The 11,036-nt window shown below is 33.9% G+C and overlaps 2 protein-coding genes across 2 annotated transcripts; one reads left to right on the top strand and one right to left on the bottom strand.

Moving 5' to 3' along the window:
• The first annotated feature begins 211 nt into the window (after positions 1–211).
• Positions 212–6,636, top strand: LOC133695611 (methionine--tRNA ligase, chloroplastic/mitochondrial). The gene is made up of 12 exons (XM_062117517.1): positions 212–636; positions 909–1,052; positions 1,153–1,302; positions 1,382–1,549; positions 2,194–2,318; positions 2,493–2,586; positions 3,530–3,628; positions 4,648–4,828; positions 4,941–5,056; positions 5,684–5,839; positions 6,131–6,259; positions 6,367–6,636. The coding sequence occupies exons 1-12, from the start codon at positions 334–336 to the stop codon at positions 6,532–6,534; spliced, it is 1,833 nt and encodes a 610-aa protein (XP_061973501.1). The 5' UTR covers positions 212–333; the 3' UTR covers positions 6,535–6,636.
• A 2,870-nt stretch (positions 6,637–9,506) lies between these two features.
• On the bottom strand, positions 9,507–10,975 carry LOC133695613 (UDP-glucuronic acid decarboxylase 3-like). The gene is made up of 6 exons (XM_062117520.1): positions 10,818–10,975; positions 10,642–10,735; positions 10,460–10,526; positions 10,251–10,314; positions 10,104–10,144; positions 9,507–9,915 (listed from the first exon to the last, which is right to left on the bottom strand). Exons 1-6 carry the CDS (start codon positions 10,846–10,848, stop codon positions 9,730–9,732), a joined length of 483 nt encoding a protein of 160 aa, XP_061973504.1. The 5' UTR covers positions 10,849–10,975; the 3' UTR covers positions 9,507–9,729.
• Between the last annotated feature and the right edge of the window lie 61 nt (positions 10,976–11,036).

Here is an 11,036-nt window from a genome sequence, read left to right on the forward strand (position 1 = left end):
TTGCAATGTTTGTGTCAATTGACCACTTTTGAAATACAAGGGATATGAATACCACTTTCCACAAATATGAAGGGCCAAAAACAGCGGTTCTTTCATTTTTCTTAAGTTGAAATCAAGGAGTCCAATTACAAATAAATTTGACTTAGGGAAAAAATCGAATTATTTGAAACGATAGGGACTTAAATCTGTAAAATGGTTCGGAGGGTATGTTGCTGTCTTCCCCTGTCCCTGTAAGGATGCACCACTGCAGATAACCTTGTTGTTCTCTGCAATAGAATACTAAGAAAGATTGAAACTTTATTGTATTTTTTTGCAGTTAGAAGATAAAGAGAAATGGCAGCTAGAATCAACTACTCTGTACAAAACACACTCTGTCTCCTAAACCCTTTAAACTATTCCATCAATGCAAAAACAACCCATTTCAAGACCGGTATTAATTTCTCTAAAAATCTCATCTTTCCTCGTAAATTAAGGAGACCCACGTTTTGCACTTGTGCAATAAGCAATAATGATTTGCAAAGTAGTGAAGCAGCTGAGACTTTTGTCCTTACAACTCCACTTTATTACGTTAATGCACCTCCTCATATGGGGAGTGCTTACACCACTATTGCTGCTGATGCCATTGCTCGATTTCAGGTTTGATTTCATGTTTTATGCAGTTTTTTTTTTAATGGGATTTAGTGAAATTTTTCTTTCTAATATTTTTTAGCTATAAAGTTTGATTCTTTATGCTCATGGTTGCGTTAGATTGCCCCTGATTATTAAGATGCCCAATTGAATTCATTAAAAGAAGTTTCATTGTTGGGGTTTTGACAGATGTTATTATCTCTTTTCTATCCGGATTTTTATAAAGTTGGTTTAATAGATTGTACGAAAGGGCTGATTATTTCTGCTTATATAAATGGCAGAGGCTTTTAGGAAAGAAAGTTATATTTGTAACTGGGACGGATGAACACGGGGAGAAGATAGCTGCTTCTGCTGCTGCTGCTGGTTCCACACCGAGTGAGCATTGTGATGTCATATCTCAAGCTTACAAGACACTTTGGAAAGATGTAAGCTTTTTCGACAAGGATGATTTGCTCCTTCAATTTAGTAATTTGATCATTGTGAATGTTCTAATGGTTGCGAGTTTGTGCCTTTTCTGGTTTGCAGTTAGAGATTACTTATGATAAGTTCATTCGGACAACTGATCCTAAGCATGAAGGAATAGTAAAGGAATTTTATTCGAGGGTTCTTGCCAAGGGTGACATTTACCGAGCTGATTATGAGGGATTGTACTGTGTCAACTGTGAGGAGTATAAGGTAGTGCCTTTGCGTTTCTATCTATTCTCTGATGTTGTATTGTGGTCGAATGATAACATTAGCATTGTAAATTCTACAGGATGAGAAGGAGCTACTTGATAACAACTGTTGTCCTACACACCTCAAGCCATGCATTGAGCGGAAGGAGGATAATTACTTCTTTGCCCTATCGAAGTACCAAAAACAATTAGAAGAAAATTTGACACAGAATCCGAAATTTGTGCAGCCACCATTTCGTTTGAATGAGGTTAGAAACAAAGCAGTCTCTTTTTTTCTCTTGCTTCACATGATTTAGATTTATGCTGCATTACTATAAATACTGTAAAAATTTTTTTTTTTTTAAAAAGGAGCTGATGAAATTGTTGTATATTCTCATGTCATGTGAATGTCAAATAGTGATATGTAATCTATCAATTTTTTGCTGGGGAATGGAAAGAAAAAGCTGATTCCTGTTGAAGCTAACCCACAAGGAATACTGTTTCAAGAGTTCTCTGGCCTGATTGCTAGGAACAGTTATATTCATGGTGTGCCAAGTTCAATTCTTTAAGATATGTGTTTTTTTATCTTTCGGTTGAAGTTTTCTGGACATTGATCTGAAAGCAAATCCAATATTTGGTTATTGCAGTCTAATGTTCATATGGTGCTTCTGCCAGTTATTGGTGCACCTGTTCATGTTATCAATGCACCAGGAATCTAGTAGTTCCACAAGAACCTGACTGTCTTTTAGTTTGCGATTTAATTTCTTATATTGTGTTAGAACCTAAAAGTAATTTCTTCTGCCAGGCAGTTTGTTGTTTAAGCCATCTGAAATTCCATTAACTCGGTGTTTACATAAATTTTACCCTGTGCATGACACTTCCAAATTCTCATTATTGCTACCAATACTTTCAGGTACAAAGTTGGATCAAAAGTGGTTTGAAAGATTTTTCAATTTCTCGTGCATCAGTGGATTGGGGCATTCCTGTTCCTAATGACAATAAGCAGACTATTTATGTTTGGTTTGATGCTTTACTTGGGTAAAGTTTTAGTATTCACCCTGATTAGTGTTCTTTGTCTGATTACTTGTTGGATGATCTTATAAGCATGCTTCATGTATGCCTTATTCTTATTGACTGCAAAAGTTGGAGAGTATCAATTACCTTGTTTCTGCCTGTTTTCTGTTTGACTGAATTTTACCTTTTATTGACCAGCTATATATCAGCTCTATCATCGGAAAATGAGCAACCAGATTTACAAACTGCTGTTTCTTCTGGCTGGCCGGCTTCACTACATTTGATTGGCAAGGTTTGACTGCTTTTTCTGCTCTTGATGTTTTTTTTTATCTATAAACTTTATCAAACTTTTGCCTTGTTCCCTAAGTGAAATTAGCATTGAAACCGTCATAGCTAACAAAATTCCATGTATTATTATATTTACTTGGTATCATTTCTTTCCTATCTCCATCCTTCTGGACTGCGTCATGATTATACTATGGTTTATGATTCTTATGTTTTTATTTGGACCGATAAATATACAATTCCTATTAATCCTTGCACATGTTGTACATTTATGCAGAGTTGATTTGTTGTCCAAATACTAAATTATAGATAAGAACTGTATGAGCAAGAAAAGAAGGGATTTTACTTATTATTTATTTAAAGCTCTGAAATACTAAATTGAAAATAAATAAATAAATAAAATACCCTCTTTACTTCCCGCATCAGCTATCATTTATGAATGCTTAGCAATTTTTGTGTTAAGTTAGCATCTATGAGCATCTAACAATATTGTTTTTTTTTTCTGATCGGTGGGTCAGGGGTATGAGAATTTACATCTTAGCATTGACAAGAAATGTTAATAAAATTGGCAGTTCTTGGCTTTCAAAAGGTTGAATTTTGAAATAATAATACGTATTGCAATTTTAATATAAGTTGAATTCTTTTGCAAGTAGATTAATAGGCTTGTTCATATCCTATTCCTACTGAAGTTTCTTGTAACATCGAATAAGAATCTGTTTTCTTGTTTTACTTTCGTGTATGCCTCTATCCAGAGATTTTCCCTGCTTATTTTGTTTTCTCCCTTAATTCTTGCTTTCTTTGTTATTAGGTGATTATTGCTTTTATGCTTTTATTAACTTGTTACGTTATTCATTGATCCCAAATGGTTGATTTCTTTCTCCAGATATATCTCTGCAGACTTAAGTTGATATCAATGCTATTCCTCTCATGATTCTGTTAATCTTCTGTAGGACATTTTACGTTTTCATGCAGTTTATTGGCCAGCTATGCTAATGTCTGCTGGAGTAGACCTTCCTAAGAAGGTCTTTGGGCATGGATTTTTGACAAAGGTATTAATGTCGAAACCTAGTATACTGCATTGTTTTATTTAAACTTCTTTGTATGGTTTGCTTTGTTTGCTAGACCTTCCTAATAACTTCTACCGCTGTGGTGGACTTGAGGCTTGAGATCACCACTCCATACAAAATCTCTGAATGGTTACCTTCCCTCCTAAGAATCCATAAAGCAGGATAATAGCAGGGTAATGACCTTCCAACTTAAACAGACAGTGCTGGGCCTTTTTTCTCCACCGTTATGATGTAAACTATATCTATTTAGGGCCTGGGCAATGTTTGAGTTCTTTCTCTCTCTTTTTTCCTTTCTTTCCACAAGTTAGCTGCTTAATCTCTTTTAGAATATGCTTCTCTGTATTGAATTGATGTGAAGACATACCAAAGTGAAAATGTGGACCTTTGGAATAAATTTCAATAGATGATGTGTAGGAATAATGTGGGGATCTTGCTGGAAATCATGATCTATGAAAGGTTGAAGATTGGGTAGTGGAAGTTACAGGAGGTTGGTCGTACATTGTAGATGTTAATCTAAATATAGATTGAGATACCAGTGCTTCAAGTCTGGATATCATATTGGGTGGCAGAGTAAAGCTATTTCAATCCATCTTATTAAGTGTTAAATGCTAACCAGCATATAAGGTAGCACTTGGGCCTTCACTCTGGAAGTAAATGAGGTTGATTGGCTCTAGGATGAGTTCTTTATCAGGAAAATATCAACAAAATTAATGATGGATAATCTAGTACTAGTAATTTTGACATTTTTTGTAGAGGAAATTTACTTATCCACAAAGAGAAAGAGAGAAAAGGAAATGTTCTTCATTTTCTTAGCTGATTCTCTCTCATGTATTTGAAATGCCTTGAGATTTGAAGTTATGTCAATGTATATTTTTGGATGTAAAATATGATTCTGGCTTTAGTACAGTGTTGCCTGAGTGAGCCGAGCCAGTCATTAGTTTTTTTTTTCTTACATCTAATTTTATTTCATGCAGCAATGCTTTTTGTTTTGAAAATTACAGGATGGTATGAAGATGGGGAAGTCACTGGGGAATACGCTTGAACCAAATGAGCTGGTTCATAACTTTGGGTCAGATGCGGTTAGGTATTTCTTTCTTAGAGAGGTGGAATTTGGTAGTGATGGGGACTATTCAGAAGAACGTTTCATCAATATTGTCAATGCACATCTCGCAAATACCATAGGTATTTCTAGTTTGAATATTTATAACTTTATTCTAGCCTTTGTGATTTTGCCGAGTGCATGGTTTTGTTCCATTTTAAAAAGGTGTGAGTGGTCTCAACTCATTCTATACAGGAAACCTTCTTAATCGCACACTTGGACTTCTTAAAAAGAACTGCCAATCAACTTTGGTGGTTGATTCAGCTGTTGCGGCTGAAGGAACTGCATTGAAGGACACCATTGAGAAATTGGTAAGGCTGCATGAAATTTGTGATATTAGTGTAGTCAGCATGTTGGATGAACTCATGCTTTTCCAATGTAAATGGTAGAGTTTGATTGTGCTTCTAACATAACCTCACCAGGAACCTTGATTGCAGCTTAGCAATATGGTGAACTTTTTAATGTCATCCCAAGTTCTCATTCTAGGACTGTTAGTGTAAACCTTGACTGCAGCATAATTTCAGCCAACTTTAGATGCTGTAATAAAAATGCATCAAGCTTGCGGGACTTTAATAGACCATGATGATATTTGCGAGCAGTCAATGAATATCAATTAGTTGACAGCAAATTTAAGAATAGTGGATCTATATAAACCCTGCTTCCAAACATGTGCTTAGATATTAATAATCAATATATTTTTTGTATCTAAAAGCACTTCAGACATTCATTTTGAGTGTTAAGAGGTTCCCATTCAATGGCATAGTTAGAGTTCTTGGTTGTTTCTATCATAGTAATCTATGATTTTTCCACACTAGCTAGTTTTATTACTTGTGCGTTAGGATTCTGTCTGGAAACTCACTCTCTCTGACTGTTGCTACGCAGTCCTAATTCACTTTACAACAATTCTTTTAATCTGATCCAAATAGTCGCTTTTGTAGGTTGAAAAGGCTCGAATTCATTATGAAAATCTCTCACTATCGTCAGCTTGCGAGGCTGTACTAGAGATTGGTAATGCCGGGAATGCCTACATGGATGAGAATGCACCTTGGACCCGTTTCAAGCAAGGGGGTGCTGCTTCTGAAGCTGCTGCAAAGGTTTCGCATGTTAAATTTTTTTCTTTCAAAAACATCTTCAGTGCAATTTGGTCCGACCATCATTTGAAAAAAAAAAAAGTTACTCAATTTTTTAGAGAAGAAATATTTCAGTCTTGAATGTCCCGACTTTCTAGTTACATATTCTAACGTAAGACAATGGGTTAACCTGTTGTTCCAGATAATTCTATTTACCAGCATTCAATGGTATGAAACAAGGTAATCATGGCTTGTCAACTTAATGACCTAGATATGTTTTTAACTGTTGCTTTCTTTTTGGTTGTTATGGTTCAGGATCTTGTAATTATATTGGAAGCAATGAGGATCGTAGCAATTGCTTTATCCCCTGTTGCCCCAAGTTTCTGTTGGAGAATATATGAACAGCTTGGCTACTCGAAGGACCATTTTAACACAGTCACCTGGGTCTCTCTCTTCACAAACACACACACACACACTTGCACACAATCTCAATGTATGCTCGCACGTCAACTAGTTGAGTTACTAATTTATCCTATGGTTTTGCATTGTAGAGCGGGACAAAGTGGGGTGGCCTGAAGGGTGGTCAGGTCATGGCTCAACCTAAACCAGTTTTTGCAAGGATTGAGAATAAAACAGAACTGGAAGACGAAGCAGCAACTAAGAAGCCTATGAAAAGCAAGCAGAAAAAACCTCAGGCTCAAGTAGCTGCAGAAGCTTAGAAATTAGTTGATGGCTTCAAAGTTTAATTTATACATTTATAGGTGATTGGGAAACCAAATTAACAATATTCTCTACATATAGTAAGAGATTTTTCAAGATCATATCGTATCACATGATTTTAAACTCACATCACAGAAAATATTCCATTGATAAACTTATTCCGCGAGGGATTTTAATTCGCAAGATCCAATCTAAAATGTCATATCCATATCTTTAATGGGAATTGCGCATATCTAAAAAAAAGTATCATATTGAGCAGACAGACATCCATATCAATCCCATCCATCCATAACTCTCTTTGGAAATAGAAGGAAATGGAAAAAAAAAAGGAAATGGAAAAAAGAAAAAAAAAGAGCTTATGCTGCACGGCTGCACCCATCCCATGCATCCACAATTTTTATTTTTATTTTTTGAGAAGTAATGCTTCCAATCTCTCTAGGAAACAACAAGAGCAGATCATTCTTTTTAGATGATGTCTCATCGGAACCAATTTTCGGGATAGATGCTGCATGCACTTGTTTCCGCTCAGTGCGCTCGCTGAACAACTCCAGCAAACAACTTATGCTCCCTGCAATAAGCCTTGACAGCTTAACTTTTTGTAAACCTCAACACAAGTAGAGGTCTTCCGAGAGCAATGCCTGTAGCTGCTTGCAGGCTTGATGTGCGATCCGCAGCACTGGGGAGCCATCTTCATGACCAGAGATGGAAAGGATATCATCATCATCTTTGTGTGAAATGCTATGAACAACAACCATTTGAGCCATCTTTGGAGGAAGTAAATTCCTGAACATCTTGGGCCATAGTGTTACCATGCTAACTTGACCAGCTTCTCTTGCCTGCTATTTGTATTTTGTTAATTAGTTTATAGAGACAAAGTCTGGTTTATATACCTGTACTTGGCTGCGAAATCAGAATCTCCTTGTTCCAGGCTGTGATTTATTCTATTAAGGCATCTTTATTTTCTGTATTTACTGTTGTAACTGTTCTTCATGCACAATCTGTTCTGTTGATCTGCCATAATTAAGCTCTGTGGCATCCTTCTGTATTGCCATCTCCATGAAAGAAAATTGCCCGACCCCAACAAATAAAAATAAAATAAAATAACGGTAGCAGGGAATTCAAATTGACAACATTATTTACTATATAAGAATTATGAGATTTTTCAAGATTAATTGTTATGATTTCTACAATCTCGTAAATTTAATTACAATGACATCATAGAAAATATTTTATTCATTAAATTTTTCTATTAAGGATTTTAAGGAGGTGTTTGGGAGTATGGTAGTGATTATTTTTTAAAGTATTTTTTTGTCTGAAAATACATTAAAATAATATTTTTTTAAAAAAAAATTATATTTTATATTAGCATATCAAAATGATCCAATAATATAGAAAAATATTTTTAAATAATCCCAAAGTTTTAATTTGTAAATAATGTAAGTATACTTTCTTTTCTTAAACTTTTTTCCAGAGATAATCGTAGCTGCAATGTAATATTTTTAATTTTTATAGATTCTGTATATATTGAACTGGGAATTGGACGAATTGATTTTGTTTTTTTTTTTACAATAACAACAGATTGGTTAGGTTGGACTCAACTTGTAGGCTAGGACAAGCTGATTGTTAGTCTATATTGACGTGCAAGATCAGTCGGGTGCGCGCGCGCGGGGGTCTATATATTATTATTATTTTCAATGTTAGAAAATCAGTTTCATTTGCTGGAGTCCTAAGCCAAAAATTGACTTGTCACTGAAAAACGTGAAAATGAAACGCCACTGAAAATCAGACTGCCAGGGCAGTTAGAGAATACAAATCTGGGCTCGAGACAAAAACACCACCTCATATCTTTTATAGAAAATAGTTTTTTAAAAAAAATAAATTTTGAAAAAGTAAATTCTAAAAAAATAAATTATTTTTTAATATTTGATAATGTAATAAAAAATAAGTTGTAAAACACTTTGCAGTGTTTAGTTATATCATGAAAAATAAACTATTAATACTTTACTTTTTTCAAGTTCATTAAAATAATGAGAAACAAATCTTACAAATTAAAAAGTTAAATGAGAATAAAATTGAAAAAAATATAATTTCATAAATTATCTCAAATAAAATAAATAATAATCAAAATAATAAAGATTAAATCTAAAAAATAAAAAAAATTAAAAGATAAAGAAATTCAAATAATAATAATAAACATTTTATAAATTATTTTAAATAAAATAAGTAGCAATCAAAAAAATAAAGATCAAATTTGATAGATAAAAAATTTCAATTAAAAAATAATAAGGAAAAAACAAATAACAATTATAAAAAATAAAGACCAAAATTAATATAAAAATTAAATTATAAGGGATGAAATTAAAAAACAAATATTCAAAACAAAATATATATACCAATCAAAAGTTTGAAAATCAAATTTGATATAATCAGCAAATAATATGATATTTCTAAATTTTTTATAATTTCCGGAAAGTGTTTTCCGCCCAAAATAAAAGGAAAATATTTTTCTAAAAATCAAGCCAAATTTTTTCTTTGACTGGAAAGTGTTTTATGTTGACCAACTTTTCTAATGACGAATAAATACAGGAAAATTTAAAAAAGTAATTTCCCGAAAACCACTTTCCGAGAAACAAACGCAGCCTAAAAAGCATTTTTATTTTTACATTTTAAAAAAAAATCAAAAAAATTAAAAATTTTGTATTTTTTTAAATTAATTTTTGTATTTTTAGAAATTTTGATATGTTTATGTTAAAAAAAAACATTAATTTTAATATATTTTCGTAAAAAATATTTTTAAAAAATAAATGTTACCTCAGCAGGCTCAAGTGGGTAAGACTAGTTGTGGAGGAAGCTATGAAAAATGCAAGGCAATCCGTTCCACCGTCACCTGGTCTTTTCATTCTTATGTAGTCATTCCAGAATAGCTAGAAATGCAGTAAGCACTTGGAAAGCAAATGGCAGAACTATAAACTCAAAAGGGCAAAAATAATTTCCTTGTATTATGCCATAATCCTTCACACTGCAACAGGAGTTGATAAGTTCCACACATCATGCGATTGGCTCCTTCCAATTATAAAAATTCCAACTATTTATTCAAAATCATAATATAATAGGATAAAAGGAAAAATGAGACCCGGGGGGCAGGGAACCCAGAAGCTGAGCATGAATAACTGCTACAGACAAATTCACTTGGTTCAGTTCTTTCTGGGAACTCCAAGCCTCTGTCGGAAATCTTCCTCCATGAGAGGAAGACCATCGCGCAGCTTGATCTTTGGTTCCCAGCCTAACAATTCTTTTGCTTTTGTGATGTCTGGCTTCCTCTGACGAGGATCATCTGGTGTGTTCTCCACTGATATGATCTTTACTTCAGGATTGATAAGCTGGCAATGAACATGATAAGGTTAATCAAAGAGCCAAATTTATGTATGAAAAGTTTGATTTGAATAAAATGTTTATTTTTTTTGTTTTCAACTCATAGCCAGTAAACCCCACACGTGGAAAATACAACTCGCCATGATAAGGACTAAGAAGCAATGTGCCACAAAAAGAAAATAGACTAAAAACTAACCTCCTTAACATTCTCCGCAAGCTCAATCATGGTGAATTCACCTGAAAAATCAAGCATTGGATTAATATGGGAAACAGTTTCCATTTTTTTCATGAAATGCGTCATTGAAGAACACCAAGTGATTTGTTACAGAGCTTGAAGAATAACCTGGATTTCCAATATTGATGGGCCCAGTGTTCTCTCCTTCCATTAGTCGGATAAGGCCATCAACCTTCAAATATTTGATAATAAAGAATTTAGGGGAACCTTCAAATATTTGATAATAAAGAATTTAGGGGAATACTAATATTAAGACCCAATCAAGACAACTTAAATCGTCTACCATCATTTAAAGCACTGGACAATTTCTTGCCTACCATGTCAGACACGTAACAGAAACTCCGGGTTTGGGTTCCAGGTGCTTGAACAGTCAAAGGTTCGTTACTGCATAAATTCACAGAGCAATTGGCATTTAGTTGTAAAGCTGCAACAAGAAAATAATTACCAACAGGCTTAACCGTTTCAAACAACTACAGGAGCTGTTGTTTTAACATCTTACCGGATGGCTTGGGCTATGAAATTGCTGACAACACGACCATCATCAATGTTCATTCTGGGTCCATAAGTGTTGAAAATTCTGGCAATTCTTATCTCTGCAGATGAACAAATTTTATTTTAGATATTTTAGACATGGGAAAATCAAAAAACAAAGAGCGTACTTCAAAAGCTATATACCTATCCCATGCTGCCTATGATAATCAAACATCAAAGTTTCAGCCACTCTCTTTCCTTCATCATAGCAGCTTCTGACTCCTGCAAAATTTTACCAACACATCGGCAAAAGTTAATGTACAATTTGCATTTTTCAAATAGAGAATGACAACAAAAATATTTTCCATGTAGTAAAATTCTAGACACTAAAGCTCTCCTGAAATTTAGCATATATGGCATCTT

This window comes from Populus nigra, chromosome 6 (assembly GCF_951802175.1).
Source record: "Populus nigra chromosome 6, ddPopNigr1.1, whole genome shotgun sequence".
NCBI lineage: Eukaryota > Viridiplantae > Streptophyta > Magnoliopsida > Malpighiales > Salicaceae > Populus > Populus nigra.

What these genes read in the sequence shown, in the direction of transcription:
- LOC133695613 (XM_062117520.1), bottom strand. Translation starts at nt 10,848, where the DNA reads ATGTTTGATTATCATAGGCAGCATGGGATAG. An exon ending in TTCATAGCCCAAGCCATCCG is followed by an intron (nt 10,527 to 10,641) that starts GTAAGATGTTAA and finishes GAATTTATGCAG; the next exon opens with TAACGAACCTTTGACTGTTC. An exon ending in CATCAATATTGGAAATCCAG is followed by an intron (nt 10,145 to 10,250) that starts GTTATTCTTCAA and finishes TTGATTTTTCAG; the next exon opens with GTGAATTCACCATGATTGAG.
- LOC133695611 (XM_062117517.1), top strand. Translation starts at nt 334, where the DNA reads ATGGCAGCTAGAATCAACTACTCTGTACAAAACACACTCTGTCTCCTA. An exon ending in ACAAGACACTTTGGAAAGAT is followed by an intron (nt 1,053 to 1,152) that starts GTAAGCTTTTTC and finishes TCTGGTTTGCAG; the next exon opens with TTAGAGATTACTTATGATAA. An exon ending in ATTTTAACACAGTCACCTGG is followed by an intron (nt 6,260 to 6,366) that starts GTCTCTCTCTTC and finishes TTTGCATTGTAG; the next exon opens with AGCGGGACAAAGTGGGGTGG.